Source organism: Phallusia mammillata, chromosome 3 (assembly GCF_965637545.1).
Source record: "Phallusia mammillata chromosome 3, kaPhaMamm4.hap1.1, whole genome shotgun sequence".
Lineage (NCBI taxonomy): Eukaryota > Metazoa > Chordata > Ascidiacea > Phlebobranchia > Ascidiidae > Phallusia > Phallusia mammillata.
In genome coordinates this window covers 24,702,943-24,728,117 of record NC_137254.1, presented here as the reverse complement: position 1 = coordinate 24,728,117, position 25,175 = coordinate 24,702,943, and the positions used below count along the sequence as shown (strand labels likewise).

Here is a 25,175-nt window from a genome sequence, read left to right as displayed (position 1 = left end):
TAGTAAACAATGAAGCTACACAATGAAACAAGGTAGAAAACAAACGTGTGCCCTTGGAAAAGCTTTGAACCTCATGTCGATACGCAGTGTTACATCTATTCTATCTAAATACGATGTTTCAATTCAAGTACTGATTTATAAAGCGGGTGCACATACTTTGCAAACCAAGGAAAGCTTTTACAGTGAAAAACGCTACAATGTTCGCCTCACGACCTCGGCGTTCAATTAACGGGGATTACGGGTTAAATTGGACGTAAAATTGGGACAAGCGCAACTGTTAAGGCGCCGTACACCTAGCAAGCCACAGAAAGGCTTTACGGGTGGCCGGCACTAGACACATAGACAAGGTAGTGGATTAAGACCAGACACGCTGCGTGCATAGACATCGGCTAACGGGTGGCAGTCTAATGGCAGCAGAGCACATAGACTATATCGCCTAAATCCAACTGATTTCGAAGAGCACCGATACTTGACAACCACCAAGCAGTCGCCTGCACAGCGTCTATGACGAAACAATGGCTAGATTAGGCAGTCACGTGGTGTGGTGTGACGTAAAAGGGGCACTTCCCGTCGTGGTCAAGGTTTACCCGAAAAACAGGTTATGTCTTGTCAAGTAACTTAGAATGCTTTTTACTTTTCATTCCATGCAAACGCAGTGTCGTATGTTTTGACTACTTAAACACTCAAAAGCACGATTTAGTTTCAAAATTTGTAAACAGAAAGATATTCACAAATTCTTTAGGGGATTTAACTTTAATGAAGGAACAAAATGCTTTGCAGAGCGTAAGAAGTCAAACAAATATCAAAGGAATAACATATATTCATAAGGAATCAATGCCTTTGAAGGCGCCGCGCCTATGTTGTTACAAATCCACGCGGCAAGTGCTAATAATCCCAACTGGCCACACGAATTTTGAGGACGGTCGAGTGGTGATTTGGAGGACTTGGCGGCGCCGTGGCCCTTGATTGGAATAAGGTATGGAATATGTTTTTTAACTTTAAAAAGTAATGTTAAGCATAGTCTTAAGGTACCAGACTTTTCGGTTTGTTGTAAACCCTACATAATTTCTTGGGTTATTTCCACACTAAAACATTTAGGCCACATTACCGACTTGAATCGTTTTTGGCCATGGAATATTTTATTTTTGAAACAAACAATGTGTACTAAAAAAATTAAAGGGAGAAGTGTTTGAAAGCGTTTGTCTGACAGAGTGATTCAAACTAATATACAATAATCCCACTATAATCGGTCCAATTCATAAAAAAGCACCGGCGAAAAGTCAACACTTATGGCGACAGAAGGTGCCGCTAGTAGTCATCAAGAACGTGAAGGACAACGAATTATGAATGAAATGGCCAGAATGGAGAAAAATACTCAAGTGTATGAAAGACGACACCAACAACGGTATCTATTGGCAACGTCCACCTTCAAACTGTGGTTGGCACACACGCTAGACATGTTTGATTCATGCGCATGTGTGTTAAATTGTAAATAAAACTGAGTGAAGTATGAATTGTGGATAAAACAATTTTGTAAGGGGTGCGATATATGGAAATTTTACTTGAGAAATTGTATTAAAGATTTACAAAACTGTAACACCTTGCAAATTTACTTTCCATATATAAGACAGTAAGCAATCAAACCGGCCTAATATGCTTCGTAATTTACCAAAAGCGAAATTTATCACAAGATTGTGAATCAATGGAAGATGGAAATTTACAGCTTTTGACTTGTTTCAAAAATAATTGGCTGCTTGGTAACGTATCTGAGCGCTGATTTGCAGAATGTTGCTATTGGTAACTTACAGTGTATTGCGCACTCTTGGGAGCAGATTCCGTCGCTTCACCGAAGTTAATGTGGAAATCAAATTCGCCCGCATAATCAGTGCTGGAAAAACATAAAAGGAAAGTTTAAGTTTACAATAGTAACTGTTTGTGTCATTTTGCTACGCAGGTAACAATACATTTTTATGCAAGAAAAATGTATTTTTACAAGTTTAGTACCAAACACGTAATATATATGTATCAGATGAATTTGTCTCGTAAGCAAAGATAACAAAAATTGGTAAACATGAAAAAATTAAACATCAAACATACACCTACGTGCAAAAAAGTCACACACACTTCAAGTTTAAATTCCAGCGTTTTAAAGCACACGTGGAATTAAACCCAGTAGCATAAAATGCGATGTATGCGCAGCTTTACCACATGACAAAGCAAGCCGACATTCTATTTAAAATGTGTCAAACTTCAAAGGCAAATGGGCGTTACGGAACATTGGTCTCACGTCCGATATTGAACAAAATAGAAATCATATCGCAGAGGGAACACAATTTATCGAAAACTAGAAAAGCCTAACCGTTCCCAAAGTTGTACAGTGTTATTACAACGCCGCCATACAGTCAGATATAAGCCGGGCCATTATTATACAAAATAAACAGAGCAGTATAATGGCTTTTGTAACAGTAAGAGCAATAGGGTTGACTACAATGGACTTTCAACAATGATCGGGCGATTCTATATTTCCGTGTATTTGTCGAGTAACGCCAAATGAAGGAGTTTCTCCCGTTTTGCGAAGAAAGTTATTCAGCGAAGGATAAACGTTAGCTCAGGGTGCGAATACGAATTTGAAGTCCCAAGCATCACAGTAAGGCATTCCCACCAATGCGAAACAAATGTCAAATCACATCTCATGTGAGAAGCAATACATAAAGAATCTCGCTTTGAACTGTATAGGCCAGAACATTTTCTCTCAAAACGATTTTAATAAAGTTAATTTCTTTTCGAGTGATTTGACTGATGAGTCACGAGTTCAAACGCGAGCACTTTTGTCTCGTCACGTGATCACAGCCAAGTAAAGGGAAAACAGGGCAGTTTTGCGTCATAACCCTTACTTGTGACGCATTATTGCAGAGAAGAAATTCCGAACTAGACGAATATCATACAATGCGGTTTTTAGCTACGCGATTAAACTTTAGTGGGTTTATGGGTGATACCGATATAAAGAAATTAATGTCAAACTTAAAAACTTTGTAATATCTCAACGACAATGGGTCGCAAAACCGTGTATGTTTGTGTTATTTCATGGCAGGTTATATTTTTGCAACGAAGACAAACATGCCACTTTTATCCAAAATACCAAGGAGGACCATTAAATCAAAATGGCGGAGTTAACCCCCCTAATGCTATAAGTTTAAGTCTTTATAATAACGGGCAAAACGTATCAAGCAATATGATACAAGACACAGACGTTGGAAGCACACGCATTCCAGCATTGGAAACGGCCGTTGGGCTAAGACCAGCGTCACGAAGTCATCAAAAGCCGAGCGTTTGCAATATAAACTAGTGGTATTTGTCGCACAAACGGAGCGCTGTAGAAAGGGCGAGGCTACTCTGCGCAAATAGAGAAGTTTTACTGCTCGCCAAGCTAAGGCATTGTGCCCCGGCTAATATTGTTATTTGGCGTCTATGGTAACTGTTGTTAAAGGAGCGTGCGTGCGTAATTTATGACCATTCCCGACTGCGGGCAACGCCTTGGATTGCGCCTGATAATATTTGCCGAGAGGGATTAGCTCAGCCTGTGCAAAATGATTGATCGTCGGCGGGCATTTAAGGCGATTTTTTCGGTGGCTTCCGAAAAAGTTCCCCTCGTTTTTGTCCAATCTGTGTACGCTGACCACAAACGATAAAAGCAGCCGCGAGTGAAAGTTTAAAGGGAAAAGGCAATTGGAGAATCGATTGATGGAGCCTCGCCCAACGGAAGCCCAACTGTGTGGATTTACCAACAAGAAATTGAATGGATGGATATACAAAACAAAAACAATATCACAAAAAATATATTGTTTAGGAGTAATTATAATTATATAATTTGCTTTAGAATACTCTTTTGGAGCAAAAACTCACCCCGCTTAATAGAGCCTGAATTCCATGCAATTAAACTCTTGTACGCAAAAAACCACACGTTTTTTTAACATGTTTATAATTCATTTAAATTTCAATGCTATTTTACACTCTGACAAACATTTTAGTTGAACCACAGTTCGGTTAAGATTGAGAAAAGCCCTGATTGTCTCTTTAACATTGCATTACGGTGACGAGAAACCTAACGCAAATACCATCGCTCATTCGAATTTTGATGTCTATTATCTGTTCGGGGCCGAGGCGTTGGGTGTGAGTGTGGACTTACGGTTAAATGACCGCAAGACGCAAATAGACATCTAACCCAACAGACAATTGCGACTTAAACCGGCTGATTTCAGATCTAAGGCAAATACAACGATCACGACGGTTTGAGGTTTGAGAAGGGGTGCGTTTAAAAAAGTTTAAAGTGTGAGGTACTGAAAACAATGGTGGTTGTAAACAATACGTTTTTTTCAACCGATAATCCTAAAAACCTTTTTTCCACAGGGAATTTTAACCCGCTGGTTTCATAAGAACTAAATATGCCATTTAGGCGAAATATACCTTAAAATTACTTTATTGACTGATTCTGTTTATTTTTAGGTTCAAGTTAATGAGAATTATATAAATTATTTAGTTCAAAACAAAAACAATTTTATTTTTTTTTGTGCAAAGGAAAAACCTGCAAAATTAATAAAATATTGTTCTTTCATAAGCAATAGCTCAATCTTGCGCAGAAATAGAATTTTAAAACCGGAAAGTTAACAAACCACACAAAATAACGGTTTTAATCTGAACGAAATTGTAAGAGAGGCCAAACCAACAATGTGCCACAATGGAACAATAGTTCAAGTGGGCGTCTCTCCCCCACAACGTGCATATTGATACAAGTAAGTATTAAATTTATAGTTTACCCCAACACGTTTCAATAGGGATCTTCAAATACCGGTAAAAATTGCGCTTTTTGACAGGCCGTTTACAACCAGTTTAACAAGTTGGTGTAGGTAGTTTTTATTCTTTAATGCAGTCGCAACACCAATACAGCAGACTGTGTCTTTCGAAAACGTTTTTTTAGCGTACCAAACGGTTTAGGCTAACCAGAGGAATACTTTTTATTCCATTTTTATTTGTTTTCCAAATCCGACAAAGAATTTAGTTAAAAAGGAGTTTCAACAGCGAGACTCCCTTTGTATTTCTTTGTAAATCACAACACAAAACAAAGTCTTACCTGGAGGGTATGGACGGTTTTGTTGTTGGGGGTGATGTTGGGTACTCGTACCCGGCGTTGGGGCTTGGAGTATAAGGGCTGCTATGGGTGCTGTTGGTGCCGTCAACGTTGTTGGGGCTGCTGGAGTGGTAACCCATAGGGGTAGTGTGGGTTTGCTGGTGTACCATATTTGGCTGCGTCACAACGAGGCTACTTGGAATGCTGGTCACCTGAAAAGTGACTTCGGGTTACTCAAGGTCATCCATTTAGGTGGGGGTAACCACAGGTCATTTAAACGGTTTACTAAAAGAAACATAGATCCACAAGTAGAAACTTACATTGTTGTGTTGGGAAAGGTCGGTAGAGTAGGTTCTCATCAAACCGTTGTTGCTATAAGTGGGCGCACATTGGTAGCCATTCTGAAACATAACGTACATTTTGTTAAACAGAGAAATAACATAGGATAGGATGCGCAACACGTGCACATTCCAAAAAATTTGCGGGTTGCCAAGCAGCGAACCACGTGGCCGAAGCAACCCCTAAAGATGAGCACACAGGAAGTAAACGTCTCCAGGCGCGAAACTAAGGGGCAAAACGGAAACGCCAGTCGCGTGGCTCATATCCAGGCGTCGATTGATGCCCAAGTAGCCGTAGCGGGGGCCATGTCGCAGGGCAATGGGGTCCAAAACTCACACGTACCGATGTCCGAGTACGTTTACAACGACCTGCTCACTATCAACAGATGTGAGAATAAAAAAACCTTGTGTTGTGACTATACGGGGACGTCGCCACGGAATGTTTTTACTCGGGGTGCGGCAAACGTGCTTTCCAATATGTCCGGTGCCGTAGTTAAATTGACGGCTGCGCATTTATAGAAAGCGCGCGATGACTGACACGGTGCTGTCGTTGATTCGAGTGGAGTGATTTGACGTTTCGGTGGTAGTAAAAACAGGATGCGGAGTTTGAAGATGGAAAAACGTCCGGGTCACGTTGTCGTATTGGTAACTAATTTTAAAGTTTATTTAATCTATACGTCAGAGGCAAACGGTGGGAATTTTACGGTCTTGGGTAAAAAATAAATTAAGAATTGTGTTTTGCCAATATTGACGTTTCTAACATCTAGCCATTTAAGGAACAATTATAAGCAGCACAGGGGAATTAATATCGATGTTTAACTCAAGTTTAAAACAAACCATAATGAAAAAAAAACCGATAAACTTGTAAAACGTTTGCATATGTCATGGTAAATTTGCATATAACAGAGCAATGTATAAAACAAGTCCAAACTGGTTACTTTTATTTCTTGATTTCCAAACACAGATCATGCAAATTTGCATGTAGCACAGGTGGCAGACGTTTAAACACATTAGCTTCAGATCAACGAGACAAAACAAGTCTCAGCTTGGCGGAAAGTTTTAAATCAACACAAGGGTTTTCTATTACCTCTTCAAAATCAAAAAATGGTGTCGGCGATACAGTGAGGGGCCTGTCGTCTGGCATACACAGTTTTAACATGATCACAGGGAAGCGGTGTAGTACGAATCGCAGAAGTAATATAGAAAACTAAATAATTTAATCAAGTCACATAGAAAAATAGATACGGCTGTATTAAAAGAAACAAAGAATGTTAGAAAGGATTAACTCCTTCGGCATAACAACTTGCAAAAGTAAATCCTATTAATTGCTAGAACGCAACACCAAATACTCTCCTCTGCAGCGGCCTGGCTGATTACAAAACTGGCAAATTAGTGCTTTTTTACGTTAAAATAACCGAGATTAAATGTAAAGTATTATCAGTTGGTCTAAATCAATTACGCACCATCGTAACCTCATGTTGACTGAAAAGCAAGGAGTCAACTAAACACAACATCAATTTTCTAAAACATCTGTTGCTACTCTTTGTAAACTTTAATATATTCCACGCTAACCGCAAGTTTCCGAAACTATCCTGTGCCTAAACAGCTGACGGGGCACAAGCCTTCAGTATGGGGTCACGGCCTGGGTGCGTCGATTTAAATCGCCGTGGCGCAACGAGAGAAAGCTTGGGCGAGCAACGGTAGTCGTTATTAACGAACAAACGAAAACTTTTGACAAGACAATGCTTGGTTATGATGAAAACAAATAAGCCTTTTCGTGACCCGAGCCAACGAGAGAGGGAAAGGCGAAAAAGGAAAAAAGCAAAGTATGGGGTTAGATCGAGCGTCGTGTCGTCGCGAAAACGTTTCCGAATTCGAAACAATGGGCGGTTTGAATGGAAAGGGTCCGTGAGCCGCCACGGCAAAAGGACAAAACAAATATTTTCTTTAAACGTATGCGTGATTTTAAAGTAACGTATTGCTCCGAAGTAATAAAACTGTCGCCAGGTTTGCAAAGCCTAAACTGACAGATTTGATTTAAGTCTAGAACTTGGTACATTTGCGTATTTATAGGAAAAAAATCAATATTTTGCAAAATATTAAAAAAATGTCTTTGGAATAAAATGCAAACGCTTAAACGCGATTTAAAACAATAAAAGTTCATTTTACTTTACATACTTCTTTGATAATATTGCAAACAACAACAAAAATCAATCAAATGCATTTCGAATAAAAAGGATTTATTGATTGGAAAACACCTCGCTTGCTAAATTTGAAGAACGGCATTTTAACAAGGTATCGCGTTTTTGTTTAGGAAATGCCACGCTCGTGCTAGCGTCACCTAACGGGTGTGAGTGACTCGGCATTTTATGCATACAGACAGAGGTTGGCTATTCAAGACCACAGAAATGAAGAAACCGTGTCAATGCCTCGATTTCAATTAAATCTGTTCTGGAAAAAATAATACATGTAACGTTGAGATGAAATTGTCCGACGTCCTATAACTAACCACCAAAAATATCAGCACTACCTTATAGCAGAAGTTTTCAAAGGCGGTCTTTGGACTTGAAGCGGCAAACATCAACGCCCTATTAGTGTTTGTTTGTGTGGCTCTACGACACTGGCTCTTTAATCCAACGAGGCAATAAATGCCAAGAGAGTGATCATGGTTAGATCGCGATGTGTAATCTGCGATAAGCGAGTTTTCGAGTATGTGTTTTAACAGGTGCGCATGATTACGTACGAAAGTTGGGAACGGGAGAAAAGAAACTGCATGCATATTTAATACATATACGAAAACACTAGGGTGACGTAACTGTCGCGTGCTGGAAAACGACATATGTTCGATGCAGCGCGTTTGCTGCAATTACACAACGTTATTGAAAGCCTCAATTTTCACAGCGATATTACAAACAGAATTGATTACGTCAGAAGAAAATGCGCCATTAAAGCCACAAATTACGGAACCATACAAGCTGTCCAAAACCTTTCCATTCCGTAATGCTGGGACTATTTTGGACAGTAATGAAAGCAAAACAACTTTTTTAAAGACCTTTTCAATTTCGTAAAGCTGAGACTATTATAGACAAAGCAAAACAACTTTTCATAATACAGATTTCTTTTGGACTGTTTTCGGCCCTTACATTTCGCGCAGGGGGTCGATAGGATTTAGGAGCTTCTAAACCGAGAAAGAACCGTTGATCTAACTGGATTACATTTGGATATTTAAACAGCAAACTATCGCGACAGATTTATGAGCATTCTAGCGAAGTTGAGCCAGCCGTCGCCTACGTCAGACCCTGTGTGTTTGTGACGTGAGCTCGGCGGTTTGAAGTCGAATTTGAATCTCGTTGGATGGAATTTAGCAAACAAGTCGGGGAAAGTCGATTTAAAGCCAACAGGCTTGTTGTCTCACTTCAATAGATGAGGTAACAGCGATGAACCCCAGCTAGACAACATCTTACGCCAAACTGCATTTCAAAATAATCTTCATTTAAATATAGAAAGAAATTTAAGTAAGACTATAGATTCCATAGAAACTTCAAAAAAATGTACAAAGACACTAAAAAAAGCTAAACGTGTTTTGGGAAATTCAAACATATACGGAAGTTACAATAGGCCTGATGTGCCTACATTCAGGGTAACTTATGTAACACCACAGCCATCACACGAAATTCGACCAAGTTAATTTTTATCAAAATGTGCTCAGTTGGCCTAATTACAGTAAATGCACACGGATGTTACTCCAAATTAAATTGCGGAAAAGGTAAACAAAATACTAAATCTTAACCGAGCGATGGCCGTATTTATCGTGTATAATCCTCATTCAAGCCACTTGGCAACCAAAGTTACACTTTGTTTGGGTGTTTTTTTGCCCGTAATCCCACAATACAAATAGAATTATTGCCCCGTTAGCTTCAGTTAACAACCACATCGGTCCTTTACAACTTCCGACAAATTTACTGACTTTGCGATTAGCATAGTAGCTTCGATCACAAAACGACCTATCTCTCATTATCAAACACCAGACTAATGTTTACCGACCCTAAATCCAACATTAACTACTTTTGTCTGTTTTGCAAAGTAACGGTCGGTGAGCAAAAAGTCGCGTTGCGATAACACTATAACTGCCATCAAACAATGATTTGGGTTTCCCCGTTGGGAACTTTGAACAAAAACTGTATGAAACTGCTGAAATAAAAATCTATGAAACTGCTTGCAACCGCCCGACAAATGATTTACAGTGTGTAAAATGCAAAGTCTTTGCCTAACTGAACTTATGGTAATGTGGCGTTTTTAATAACTTTAAAATCGAGAAAAGCACTAGCCGCAACAATAACCACGTATCTGCACATATACTGGCAAATACAACTAGTGCAAAACACTTTTGACTCGCAATACTACACAAAAACGCCATAGCTGTTATATAAGCGGTCAGCGATAGTACTTAATGGCGAACAGTTTGGACTTAAAAACGTAAGATTAAAAACAGTGGGACTATGAATAACGGTTTTCTTCGCCCTCAATACTAACGAATGCCAATTTTTTCTAAAGTTTTCTTTACCTCGCCATGTTTCAAGCCCAGAACACGAAACACTCCTCAACGCATAGAAACACATGCTTTCTAAACGAATGGCGAAATTGGGCATTTTGTGCACAACAGGTGTCCTTTTTCGAGCAGACCAACTACCCTTTTCAACTTTACAGCCGTTAAATTTAAATGCCCTATAAGCCATATGCATATAAAACATACTTAGGTTTGTTAAGATACCATAAATCGTCACAAGCTTAAACGGGTGTTAGGCTTCAGCGCCAGGTAGAGACTTTCCCCAGTGTTTGGGCAGCCGTAAAGTTTGCAAGTTTAAAAAGTTTATGCTGCAGTTTGTAATGCATGACAAACAATGCATGTACATGTTGCGACGTGTCCTCGATGACATATACCGCCGTAAATTTTGTTTGTTAAATACCCGGGACGCCGACTCGACTCATCGGGTACAAAGTGCGCGGGATGTTGATGCTCTTGCACCGGGAAAACATCTGGAAATTTGAAACTGTTAAGGACATGGGGTCTCGATTTCAAACATGATCAACCATTGAAAAATCGTTGTCAAACTTTTAACGGGAATTACAACTGTGATTATGTTGCTGATTTTACCGAAGCAGAATCTTAATGAAAAGCTGATTATTCGAGTTTATCCAGAAAATTGTAACACACCGTATTGATTGCGAAATCCTATTATTTATGGCTCTCCGATACCACCATTTTTCTCAGTTTGTTTTTTGCACCGGAAAAAAGCTGCGATTTGCCTTGCTGAACTTACGAGAATTGTTTTACAATAACAAGCAGAATCGTTTTTGTAATTATTTTTTTTGCTGAACATTATAACATTGGTCACTTCTATTGGCTCTTGCATCGCTTAATTTTTTGTGCCCTCGCTTGCAATTTAAAAAAATAAACTGCTAAGCTTTCCACAGGAAACCAACTTTGCAAACAGCAAATTAATACAGAACTCTAAACTAAGCCACTGTCAATGTATTCAGCCATTGTAATCACTAGCGGCAACGAAAAAAATATCATGGAGTAATAAAAAAAGCATGAGGGAAAGATGAAGAAAGAAGCCCAATCGCTACAATCTTACCCTCATGTTTCCGTTCTGCACGACAATATGGTTCATGTCCATCTGCTGCACTTTCATAAAGTCCTTCGTGTCCTTTATTCCGTAAATGGGGGTCGAGGCAATCTCCATACCTCCCAAGTGCATTGGCTTTTTCTCGGCTAATTCAGTTTCGGGAATATTCTTTCAAGCTGCTGCGCCTTATACAACCATGCACCCTGAATTTTGTTTTACTATATTCTCTGAAGATAAAACGATATAAAAACTGGTCTAAAATCACTTAAATCATCACTCTGTTCTGTTTTAATCTTTTTTAAACCTAAGGAAAATCCTAAGAATACATCGGCCACATCTACTTTTTTGGCAACAAAATGCCGCCCTATAGCATAAAATCAAGCTTCCTAAAGATGAAGTTCAGTTTTATCCAAGTTTTAAGTTGTCCTCCTCGTAGTAACCTTATATAAGCTTTTACTAGTACACTCTTTTACCTGTATTAAGTCCAGATCGCGCAAATATGCCTTTTTTGAAGCTTTACAACTGGTTTAAGCGTCATTTTGACCTCACATATTACACAACGACCTGCCTCTTTGACAAACTTTGCCGAAATGAACTACCCAAACACCGAGCTAACTTCACATATGCGAGATTTTGGCATAAAGAAACACCTCATACAGCTGCCTTAAAACTTGTTGTCCTCTTTCCTCTTGATTCTTTTCTTAATACGGCTCTGAAATAACCTTCGCTGATTGGTCGAAATTCCAGTAAAGATAAAGAAGAAACAAGAAATTCCAAAGAAACGAGAGCAAGAGAAAACGGGATAGCGTCCCTTAGTAACTGATCACAATTCGAAAGCCGGTTCCTATCTTTTATAAGCGCTACGACGCGACCGCTGCGTGGCGCTACGCGCTATACGAGCAAACAACGGTCTGGCGTGTCCCGACCTGCGTTCGGACAGGCCCACCGTTCCCACATTCTTCAAATCCAACGGTTTTTATATTCAACTTTGGCGTGATTGCTTTACCCTACCCAGTGCGTAAAGTTAGTTACCAAGTGTATTGATCAAGTCCTAAGCATAAATCTACCCGCAATATACGTAACCACAACTAGACTACATCAAAATGAACGGGTGACTAGTTGCTGACAAAATGGGTCCAGTACCATTAAGCTACACAACAACTGCACGCTTCCACACAAACTACACGCTAACACACTTCAACCATACGCATAAGCTATATACCCTTCTGTTCAGAACGAACAGATATTGCTGCCAACCACGACGCAAGGACTAACTGAAATGAACAACTATAACGTATCACTCATTTATAACCGAACATTCTAACGGTCGTTTTTAATACCTACAATACGCGAATGATATTTGATATTTTTCGGGGTGCGATTGGGGCTATATGGGTCCGATGGGGTTACATACCCCGACGATATCGGATACCACAACGGTGCACCAAAAACAAAGCTCGTGGGAACGTCACAAAGGCCCTTTATTGCGCAGAGTTGTGTCACTGGCCTGTGATTCGTCTCGTGATAGGTAACACTATACCTGTGTTCGCGCCAAATCGCCATTCATCTGGCGGGAAATACACGAGTTGTCATTGTAACAAAACCTCGTCGGGACCGATGGGGTATGAAATATACATTGACATATTAAAACAATGTTTCAACGGACTGAAATGACGGTTAGGTATCTTCCACAAATATCCATATGGGTCAGAGGGGTAAGATTAATTTTCAGGCGTTGGGATTTGAAATAGCTTGGCCTCAATGACTAAGCGTTTAGGATGTAATATGTTTATGATCAACAAACGCAACATAACAGTTACATATACTACATACACACATACCTAGACGTACATTCGACGTGATTTTTTTATTTTAATACCCAGAAAAGTAAAGTAGGTAAATTACTATAAATAGGGAAAGACTGTTGGTTATAATCGCTTGATAGCTGTTGAAAATGTGGAAACTGATAAATGTTTTGAATTACGGTAGTAAGTTAGTTTGAATACTTACACACAAAATACGGATCAGTGGCTTACAAAGCAATTATAGCTTTACACGATGAGATAAACAAATAAATAAATACCACACTACACAAAGGCAAATTATGGTTTTGAAGACTTGGGTTAAAGTTGGAAGTCTGCTTACAGTAACCTACAGAACAAGTTGTCATTTACAATTGCTAGAAAACGTGGAGTCGGTGACAAAAAGTCTGCGGAAAATCTTGTGCAAACTGTGGGCAGCGAAGGATTGGAGATTGAATGGGATGTCACAGACAATGGGAGGAACACAAGCAGTCCGTCTCCGCCTCAGTGTGGTTTTCCAACCGCCGGGCATTTTAAAATACGAGAGAAAGGCAGAGCGAAATTAGAAGAAGACAGCTGCAAGAGAGAAAAGGCGTTCCAAGAAAAAGGTTGTAAAGAGAGACTTGGATAAAGGAATGTTCAGTTCTCGCCAAACCTGATTTCTTTGAAATGTTGAGCATTTTGTGGCATATTATTATGTAAACATGTAAGATGAAGTAAAAAGTCTTTGCGATTTAAAGCCAAAAACGCGCCAAGACACAAAACAGCTCTACAGTGTGGATGAAATGAAAACAAAAATTTATACCACAAGAAAACAACAATTTAGAGAAAGTCGCTTTTAACGACAGCAACATACTAAAAAGTTGAGTCATCGGACTCAAAAAAGGCTTTCGCTGTTCCAAATGTTATTTGGGAAACCCTGAAAATTCCCAAACGTCGTTAAAGTCCGAAAACAGTCAAAGAAAACCAGAAGGAGGATGGTTGCATTCTCCAGCTTCCAGAGTCACGTAAGTTAGAAGAGGGTTCAGCAAAATACGACCGGGCATGACCAGACCTGATTGACTTTCTCGGGAAATATTTGCCCAAAGTTTGGAGAATAAACATCGCCAACCCGGCAAACGAATGGCTTAATTCGTCATGCACTGAAGTCTGATCGAAGAAGTAACTGCTGCCTAAGCGTTTTGAATTTTTATGGTCTCGTTTTCGCTGACTTAGTCTGTGATGCAATTGTTTCAAGGCCAATAAAAATGTTGGACGCTCGTAAATGGTGTTTGTTGAAAGAAACCAAAATTCCTCCGCTGTTTGTAATATGTAATACTAGTGTAATACAGGTACCCTATAATTTTGATTGTGTAGAAAAAATGTTTAAATGCACACTGAAAATATTAAGATTTGCATTACGCCACAAAGAAAAAGAAAACCATTTTTACAAATTCTTTGCATTACGAAGACCAGTAGCCTAAAAACATTTTCAACCTTCCATGAAAGTACAAAGTAAACATTACAAGTTTCTTTCACAGAACTCGGGAACAGAATTGAGTAATAGTCCCGATGAACACAAACCAACAGCGCAAGAAGCGTTTGTGTTAGCATTGTAAACCTCCTGGGTTGCTCCCCCTAAATACTTACAAAGACGTGTTTGAGGTTTTACGTTTGTGCTCATAAAGTAGAAGTTCAATTAGGGGTTAACAGTTCGGGAACCGCCATAACGAATAAATACTCTTGCGAATAGGGTACCTGGGAAAAAGTTTAACTGTTTGCTGATTTACTTGAGGAGTTTGAACTGTGTGGGTAAAATGTATGCCAGTAAAAAATGTAATGAAGAAACAGGGTCGAAAAAGGCGTAAGAGATATAAGTAATAATGACCTTACATTTGAAAATATACAAAACAGGATATACTCAATTAAATTTGTTTCAAATCAGTTCGACTGAGTATACATGACAAGTTAAATGTTTTCAAATTTAGGTTCGAAAACAATTCCAAACTTGTAATACTCCAGAGTTCCCCTTGTAAAGTTCGACCTACAAATTAGTTCTTATCATCATGAATCATCGAAAAGTTGGCGGAGTCAGTCCGAAACGACTTTATTATCATGCTTTACGGTAGTTAAAACTTTACGACCGTTGAGGTAGCCCAAGCCACCAGGGCAATAAATGTCCGATCTGGGATTAAGCTGTTGACATCAATAAAACAAGGCCAACCGAAACTTAAATGCCCAGGGGAAGCAACTGGACAATGGACAACCAAGGTTATTGAGTGTTTGTTACAACTATTAGGAATAGTGCAACCGATCAAATGATTCATAACGCGTTTTAAAGCACCAAAATGTAATGAGTATATTTGCTGAGCGACATCACAAAAATGCCTAATCATGTTTCCAAACGCCGCACCAACGAAATAATATCAAGACTTCGAACTTACAGTCAAGGTGTGTCAAGGGTCAAGGTGTGTTATATTTCACACCTATGTTGGTTTATAAATTTAGCAGTAGGTGCGAAAGTAACTTTCAATTGAAAATACATAGAACCGATCCAATGTTTGTGTAGTTACTCCTATTTCGGATTGTTTACTTTTGAAATTATGTAGTCAACAAGGAAAAAGAGGTTGTACAAATGAAGTTAAAAACTTGGTACAAAAAGATAAAGTGAGATAGAAAAACAAACTCATCTGAACTCGACACGACATTTAATGTTAAATAGAACGACGATTTCTGACCGCAAATGTAAGAGACTAGACAATGGATTTTTGTGGTGTAAATCTCAAAGCAGGCGTAATCTTTTTAAGTGCGGGGCAAACCGCACATATCTGCAAATCTTCCTATTCTGTCTCAAGTATGACAGTATCACCGAACAAGAGGAGAGCGCTCACTTAAATATTTGGTTTAAATATTCTTTTGTGTAGTTTAAGATAGGCTTCACTTTGTCAATTTAAACAGAGTTCATTCACCTTTGAAGTTTGAGTCTATTAGCGCTCCCGGTGAAAGGGATTTCTGCAAACAGTAATTCGGGCTTGTTCGCAAATTTAGGGTTTATTGCATCGTTAAATACGAGCAAGAAAAATAGTTTGGATAAGTAAGGATCATAAAACTGAATTGCGACCACTTTCACCAGCGTTGCATATATCTTTCGCCCAGATACACCTTGGCAAACACAAACCACTTTTCTTGGGCATGACCATACTTTTTCATTGCGCAATTGTTGGTTTGAATTAATACAGAGTGACTTAACACTTGTTTGGATTTTTGCATAGCTACCTAGATTTTGAGTAAACGTGATATAACTATCACGATAACGTGGCGCAAAATATTAAACTTGACATTGAAGGAGGTTTAAATGGAGGAGTTATAAGTTAAAATTTACAACCTAACAACGTCGATGAAGTCGTTTTAAGTACACTGTGCGAAAAAAAGGTTATTTGTTGCAGAATGTAGTTGTCAGTGAATATTCACACGTAACGGATGCAAAGCATGTTTTTGATTTTGACGCATTGAATGTTTATTTTTAAAGCCTTAAGTGTTCGCGAACGTCAGATGGCAGATATTTGTTAGAAAATCTGATTATTTCTTTAAGCAAGTTACATACCTCTTCAGAATTTTGAACGTTTTGGGCAGTTGAGATGGTATTCAGATTTCCAGATTCTTCACCTGGGTTCTGCGTCTCAGTTTGATTTGTTGAAAACCCTGAAAGTTCGTTGGTAGAGAAGACATCCAGCTGCAAAGAGTTTTCCAGAGCGCCCTCGGTTTCGCTGAAGGTGAACAGAGGAGGGACAACTGTGATGTCGTTCCTGCAAAAAACATCGCAAACGTATTACAAGTAATTCTACAACTTTTTATGTTCAGCATACGAGGCAGGCAACGGTGCTTGTGATTCAACTTTCGGCGGGTTCTCCACTGAGCTCGTGTAGCTCAGTTGGTAGAGCGCCCGCAAAGACTCCAGTCGTGGGTTCGAATCCCACCGCAGGCTAGATTTTTCTAGCCTACGCCTTGCCATATGGTGAACGCTTGGGGACCAGCTGATTCGGTAAAACGCCTTTAATAGGCCTGGCGTACTATGATCTACATGACTGTCCCGTGATCGCTGGTGTGCGTCGACGCGTCAGGGCTGATCCCAGCTATTCATCTATGTCTCAACTTTTTAAGTTGGACTGACTTGGAAATAAACCATTCAAACGTAGCATCTGTAAGGGTTGCGTTGAGATTACTAATTGGTTTTGCACTAAATAAAATTTGGATTCGAAAATAGTATTTCAGCATCCAAGGCAAACAACAGCGCCCATTAATTTAGTAAAACGGTCTATTTTCAATAAACATGCCTGTAAATTTGTAAAAAATCGATTGGAAGCCGCACTGATCAAAACAATGACACCGCGTTTTGTGCTGTTTTTGTTCCCCCCAAAAAATCAAAGACATACACCGAGTGGTCCCAGCGTTATGGTCGTTTTCGTTCAAATCAATACGTTGCAACTGGCGTTTCCCAGCATTGGGGGAGTGCGTGGGCTTGGTGGACTTAACACTTTGCGTTAAGACGTCGATATGCCTTTGGCAAACAAACCCACGCATCTAAACACTCACCACGTGCCAGCGTGTAGCCATGCTCGTCTTGTGACCGAGGTCAACGCCACAGCAGCAATACAGGTGAGTGGGTCTTGTTTAAGACATCAACCAACGGTAAGGATCGGTTTTGCAAACAGTATTTGCACACAACGCACGCATGATCATACGTTTGTTTGCAAAATTTATGTCTAGTTACATGGTGTTGAGATAAAAAAAGGCAACTTTATCTAATAAGTCGCCAGAAAGCTAGTACAAAGTAAATGCATCTTTGAACAATTGCAACCACTGATAACTAAGATTGTTGAATCGTAAGGCATAGTGTATGGTACCAATAACATAAATCTTGACAGTTACGCACTAAACAATTAAACGGTTCAATTTTATGGCGATCATAAGACAAGTGCAATTACCCTTTCTGATATCATTGAGCGGGGGCTGAATGTTTTAACCTTAATATAGCCTGACTGCGGTTTGAAGCATAAATCGATAGTGTGTAATTTTCACACGCTCCTGCCAGAAGGGTCGCGATTGAAAATCTGACGGCAACGATTATTTGGGGGACAACAATCAAATTTCTATTGAAGCAAGACAGCTTGTTTTTACAAGAAATTGCGTCATGGCGCAAAGGTGGATTTGATGTAGCTGAAAAATGTTGACAAGTGGAAGATTCAATGTCTGGCACGCAAGCGCTCCAAAAATTGATTATTTTTGTTTCATGTCTTGATGTGTCTTATGCTTGCGTAAAATAAGCATAAATTAGTTTCATTTGACTTGTTAGGCTAGTGTTTCTCAAAAACTTATACATAGATAGTCAAAATTTCGGGGATCCACAATTGATACAATGCGAATAAGACGGTAATCAACTTTACGAATCGTATCATATAAACAAAATTTTTCGTTATTTTTGGCCCCACCTGGCTACCTTCCAGGGCGCAGGGTTTAAAAACCACTGTGTGAGACTAAAAAGCACACAAACATTACAACAAACAAAAACATTTCTGCGTGAAATATTAATTCTTATTCAAAAATTGACCACTAATCCGCAGTAAACTTATAACTGCAACCGATACTTGAATTCGATCGCAATTCACAGATGCACAGATGCGCATATGTGAAAACAATTCCAGGCATCCGAAAGAGGAACAGAAAACTACGTACTCTGTGGCACGGCAAGCCACCCAAATTTGAACAATATACAAACATGCTTTTGTATATTGTTCAAATTTGGGTGACCAAAGGTAGCAATATTTTGTAAACATTTCAGGCATTTTTTTCAAAAAAAGGTTAATATATTGTTTCCCATAAGGCAGGGGTGTCCAAACTTTTTTTAACGGGGGCCAAATTTTACCAGGTAAAGACGCCCGCGGGCCGCGGGCCAACGTTTTTTCAGAATTAAGACACAAATTTACAGGATTTAAGGAAATTTTGTGATTTTGTTGAGTCAGCACCTTCCTTTTTACCGGTAAATGAAGTTCGATGGAAAGCTTTTGCGTGATGTAGCGTCGCCAAAACCCAAAAACTTAATCCAAAGTTTCAAACTATGGCGGGCCATACGCAACACAATTTAAAAAAAACAGCCGCGGGCCACTTAATATGCCGTCGGGGGCCGCAGTTTGGACACCCCTGCCATAAGGAATACAATAAGATATAAACAACACTTCAAATGCATGTCTAAAAGGTATAAAATTCAATTAAAAAATTCTATAATACCAAACTAGAAACATAAAAGCAGGCCACTAAAAACACCAATTAACCTGTATTTATTCGCCATCAAAGCATTTGTTATAGTGATAGTTCGAATCTTTTGGCAATGGGGCAATAATAAAACAACTTTAAACTTACATTTCCATATTTTGAAACTCATTTTCCACAAACATGATTCTGGCTACTAGTTGAGAAGCACTACTCTAGACAGTGAAGTATTTTAGGCTACGAAACAGGTAGTGGTGTGCTCCGTCCCACAGGTAATACCCGGGTGAAATACCTCGGGCATGCTATGGAAGTTTTGTGCCGGTAACAGACAGTAAAACAAAACAAGTAGTTGTAAAGTATTTTGCATTTTGGCAAATAAAATAGAACTACTATAAATTGTGTTTGGTGGTTTATGTTTTTTGCACCCATAGAGATAAAAAGATAATTATAGGTGTATGATAAATTCGATGCATACTGTTTTTCGTACATCACTATGATACGAAATGGACCTCATAAACTTTAAACCATACGCCAGACATGGAAAACAACCTAGATTCAGCGCAAAATTGACACCTTTTTCCATTGAAACTTGTTTAAAAACAAACACAAGCAAGAAACGTGTGGTTTTGACCAAAAACGTTAGTTTCAACCTGCAAGATTGGGAGAAACACCATTTTCTAAACATTACAGATGTTGACCAACTGTCGTCGCACAGAACATGTTAATTCTAATTTATCTCGAACTGTCTTGTGTTACAAGTGTTGATTAACATGTCGTAAAATCATGTGGGTTGACTTGCGTGGCACGATAATATACTATCGCGCGAGCATATACATATGTATGTTCTTGTTTCTTGACGAACTAAGTCTTATTACGGCTTGTTTATCAGCAAGCGTTTCGGCCTAGCCAAACAGGTTAATTTACACTTGCAACTCGCAGTTGATCTGTCGTTCCACTTCATGACAAGACAACGTGCCGTCTTGCTTCGGAAACCGCTGGCACAGGAGAAAAAAGCTCCTAACCGAGGACGTATATAAATGCGCGTGGAAGCCTGAGAGTCCAAAAATAACCGTAATATAATCGCGTTGAGCATGTGTTAGTCCAAGTTGGGCTGGGGGCGCCTGCAAAGTGGTGCAAACAAGTCACGGTGCTTGTATCGCTGCGGTGGTAATGTATACCGCAGTTGAACACGATTCCTTACGCTAACCAGTACTCCGACCTCAAATTAGGCACGGTTGAAATCACTCCAATGCGTCTGAAATGGAATAGGGGATTACAGACCAGACTACTTTCGTGTGGAGTTTTTGCAGATCAGCTTTTAAAACGAACCCCCGATGAAATTGTTGCAGTATCACATTTCAGTTTACTAATGGAAATGTATACTGAAGAAAAAAAGATTGAAATAGCGGTTTTTGATCAACGCAATAAAATTTATTTTTGCGATGGATTGTACAAGGGTACCGTAAATGCATCAAATTTTGACAACATTCAAATAAAAAATTGATTTCTTACTATTATTACCAGATTTGTCGAGAAAGGGGCCAACTTCGCTTGTATCATGCATTAAACATTGCGATATACCTTTTAAACCATTTTACAAGAAAGAAAATTTCCTATCGACTTTCCGTTATAAAACTACATGGCGAGGAACCCATCGGTTATTACTTCTCAGGCGAACAAATTCACGAGTGTCAATGGACCAATTGTCAAAAATATAAAAACCAGAAAAAAATCAACAGAACAATAAAAGTTGTAGTTACTGGGAGCAGCGCAAAGTGGGAAAACCCATCTAACGCGTTTCACTGTAGCAAGCTGAAAATAACAATATATGCGGTTTACTTTTACTCCAGCGCACGTTTTCCCATTTACACACCGCAATAAACTTGTGTGATTACTTCCAAATTACAGTCTGTTAAGTCGAAAGCGGAAGCAATAACAAGGGCGAAATTATGATGACTGCAACGCTTGCCATGAATTGCGAAACCGATTATATGGCAATGACCGGTAACGCCAAGGTGGTAGTCTTCTACACAAAAGGCACGCGCGTCAATTGCAACAACATGGCCTCGCATACCCCGAACAAATGACAGGCGGTATCGGCTCAACAAAGCAACTTCGTCGCACTTTAGCCAAAGATGAAACAGGAAACATCAAACAGACTAAAGTTGCTTACCAAAAACTTTCGGATGGGGAAACAAGCGTTTGAAGTTCTTGCATTTGGAAGTGATCGAGTTTGAACGATGAAAAATGGAAATTGATGGTCTGTCGCATCGGATTTGCGCGCCACAATGCACGCAAAATTTGTCCACAATGATTAAGACATTAGAACACAAAAAATTACGCCAATAATCTGTTTAAGCAAAAACACGGTTAAGAGTAATTAACTCACAGCATGCACATTTACGTGCAAATACTAGACGAAGTCTGTGTAATCAGCCGAATGTGACATGTTATAGTTGCAGACCTGCCGTTAACCCTACTAAGGTCATCTGACGTAAAACAAAGCATTAAAGTCCATGTTTGCCAGAGGATAATATTTCACTATTTAACAACATAGACGGTAGGGGCAAAGCATTAATTTCTATTCTAAATGTCAAAGGCCTTAATACTGGTATAAAGTTTCATTCTGCTCTGCCAACATCTGTGCAAATTAACGCTGCGAGTTGAAGTCTAGTCGTGAACGAGCTTCTTTGCACCGTTGCGTCGCAGCGAGTCAACATTTACGCGAGAACTCTGAACCGGAGTGATGAGTCATCCATGGCTTTGTTGATTTTACAAGTGGTCTACGTTCGTGTCTTTTGTATCCCGCGCTACGCAACACCCTAGCCACAAGCAATGTTGGAAAAGGCTATTCTGGAAACACTTTCAGTTCACCACACAACATAAACGATTTAAGAAATCAAATACTTCATTACACGTGAAAAATCTCTGCTTTATAATGATTTTTGTTAAAATTGTTTCACTTTGCAACCAAAGCATGTGCACTTAAAGCAGGTGAAAAGGCATCTCATATAAGACACCCTTGTTTTAAGAACTGTATGATGACTCGAAGGCTTTTGCAATGTAAGATATTACATTTGTGTCACGTAACCTCAAAAGAGCCTAATATATCGTTTACAAGTCGCTCGATGTTAAACTGCCTTTAGGGTCTGGCAACTTTGCGCAGTAATTCAAACCGTTACTGTAAACAAACTCTATAAACTCGGCTCTCGCTATTACGTCTTCAATTGCATATCCTGACATCCTTTCCTCAACGAATCTTCCATGATATGACTCAACGAGCAACGATTAATGTGATTTTCACAAGATGGGCAATACTGCGTTGCCACACGCGTTTGGGGCGCAAGAAAAAGGGTGCAGCGTCTGAATGCAGAGACTCCAAAGGGCGACTGGAATACAAAACAGGCTTATGCTGTTGTGTAATTAGGAACAAGACGTGGGCGACAGTACGGGAGCTCGTTATTTCCAGCACTCGGGGGTGTTTGGCTAGCAGGGGTTAACGTAAACAAGCACCATTGGGCGCTGCTGTTTGCTATGAATATTTAATCGCTTGTCGCAAAACGAAAACAAAAACCCAGACGCCGCCGCGTCTCGAACTGAGGCCAAACGATGAAAAATTGCCCACGAAAAAAGGCGCGAAATTGTCAGCATCCAAACCAATACCATCTCTTTAAGTGAGAAAAAACATTCTTCATAATTTGTGAAAACTATCTTATTAAAGGCTTAGCACGAACTGAAATATACGAATCTCTCCAACCTTGTGCGAGTTGAGGAAGCACTTGCCAATTGCATTGAAACATATTTTTTAGAAAAGCAAAAAGCGCATAAATTTAGAATACAACCTACTAACATATAAAAATTGTAATATCGAAAATTTTAGTACAAATTGTGTCAATTCGGCGTACTCTGCTAAACCGCAACGAGTTGTAACATAAAAGCGTTGTTGTCGTTAAACTATCCGCGACGCTTCTTGCTGCGAACAGGTGGTCGTATTTGACTTGCGGTGATACGATTGCAACATCAGTACTACGTTACTACAACACTACGTCCAAAGTTACTATGCAGTTCGACAAGAAAAACAATACCAGCTTGCAATTCTGCTCTTTTCTTATAAATCCAATTTAGCGAATTTAAGATTTTCAAATCTGCAAACGTAAATTTTGCCAGGCGGAATAGACAGCCATTGTTGGAAACAATTGGAAAACTAGGCAGAACTAAACGTTACACAAAATACATTACAAGGTTCACACACAAAAAACGATTTTAAAGTTGTCAATCACAGTTTTTCCGAAGGGGGCTTCGAGCGCAGATATACAAAAGCCTCGAAAATAGACTAATTACTATCGTCATAGGACAACCACTCGAGTAAGTTGTGATGTGCGACTGGCGCCTCAAAACACAACACAATCCCTGTTGCCAACAACAAATCAAGGCCAAGACGCGACCTGACATACGCCCGTCGCACTTCTCCATCGCTAATCTAACGTTCTACTCAGCTGCAAATTTGTCGCTCAGGAATCCTCGTGACGTAGCCGATCACGCGCACGGCGACTGGCGAATAGAGAGACGCGCATTTCCCGCGCGAATGACGAGCTCCCGCCTGAGTGGCAAGTGGCGCAATCGAGAGAGGGGCTTAAGGCTTAGAGATCCAGTAAACGTTGCTATGGAGACTCGGGGCTCGTTGTACGAGATTGAGACTGGAGAAAGCGTCAATTATGAAGCGGTCGGCCCGCAGTGCGAAAGTGGGCCTTCGCGTAACGGTGACCCAGGAAGAGCGGTTATGGTCTGACGAGCACGAACAATGGCCGCGCATGCGTCATAATAGACGATTGTGGTTTTCGGAGAAGTCCCCTGCGCCCGACTCTGGAAATCGATTTAGCGAGCTGCTGATGCTACATTAATTCCCGTTGTACTTGTTGACAGAATAATGCAACTTTTGCTTTATACACCTGGAGCATGCATAAATCTTTGGTACCATGCGATATGAATACCATGACGACACGACATCTAAGTCAATCATTTTTCTCTGAAGCTTGTTACTTAAAATAAATTGTGCCCCACTCCTGCACGTAGTTTAACTAAGTTTAACTTGCGGCCTTAAAATGCAGGAAACGCAACATGACGAGAGCTGTAATAGGACGGCAAACCAACGGTGATTGGCAAATTAAATTGAATGCAAATCCGCTTTTTTTTTAAATTAACCACAGCAAAAGGAAAATTGTGTGATTAAGTGGGGAAACAAAAAAGGATTACAGAAACAGGAATTTTAGGTTCCCGTTGGTGCGAGTTTTTCCCAAGGCGGTAAGCGTTTGCTTTGGAGCTTGTGTCGCCAGTGAAGGTTATGTACACACAAGTCATTTAAGCAACGTTTTGTACAGCTGTCGACAGAACTAAGGGCATTTAAAGTTTTTTGACTTCTTTCTGACGTACATTCTCACACTTTGACGTCACAAAGTACGCAAATCGTTTCGTTCGGTGGCAGTTGTTCCAAAGGGAGTTTCATGTCGCAAGAATTGATATCTTAAGTTTTTTGCGTATTTTTTAATGAGGCCCCGAGGCATCGGTTGGCTACAAGTAGTTGTAAGTAGGTCAACAGCGAAGACCAAAATGGCCACTAATCATCCGTTAATTTTAATTTAACCCTTAGGAAGCATAAGTTTCTGCCCCCTAAAGAAAATAGCAAAAGTTGCCATGTACTTATCAAGCCCCCTGTTGCGTTCTTTACACGTTTAAAAATGATGACCTTGGAGTAACAAGTTTTGGTAGGATTGATTTGTGTTACAAAATTGCTATGCATAAGTTTACAGACTTGCATGCATATTCGCAAAGCAGCGCGTAATACACATTGGATAAACTGCGTTTAGTGGATAGGTCAACGCTGAACAATAAAAGACTAATCAAAAACAATTTATACAAACGCTAGTTACAAATACAGTAAACCTCGGTTTATTCGAAACCGTTTGGACCAAAACAATTATCCAGATTATGCGAAGATACAGGTTAACCGATGTCGATTAGTTCAACCACATTACAA

General features: G+C 39.6%; 1 protein-coding gene across 2 annotated transcripts in view; it reads right to left on the bottom strand.

Annotated features, from left to right (window-relative positions):
* Positions 1 to 25,175, bottom strand: part of LOC145218297 (uncharacterized) — a 43,239-nt gene that overhangs the window by 10,034 nt on the left and 8,030 nt on the right. Inside the window, exons 1-5 of one of the 2 annotated variants that reach the window (XM_080085710.1) lie at positions 21,315 to 21,497; positions 16,479 to 16,680; positions 5,446 to 5,526; positions 5,129 to 5,337; positions 1,807 to 1,888 (exon numbers count right to left, since the gene is read on the bottom strand). In XM_080085710.1, the coding sequence (XP_079941836.1) occupies positions 1,807 to 1,888; positions 5,129 to 5,337; positions 5,446 to 5,526; positions 16,479 to 16,680; positions 21,315 to 21,412 (672 nt within the window). In that variant the 5' untranslated portion in view covers positions 21,413 to 21,497. Of the gene's footprint in view, positions 1 to 1,806; positions 1,889 to 5,128; positions 5,338 to 5,445; positions 5,527 to 16,478; positions 16,681 to 21,314; positions 21,498 to 25,175 lie in introns of those variants that run through there. The other variant, XM_080085709.1, reaches the window with a different exon arrangement.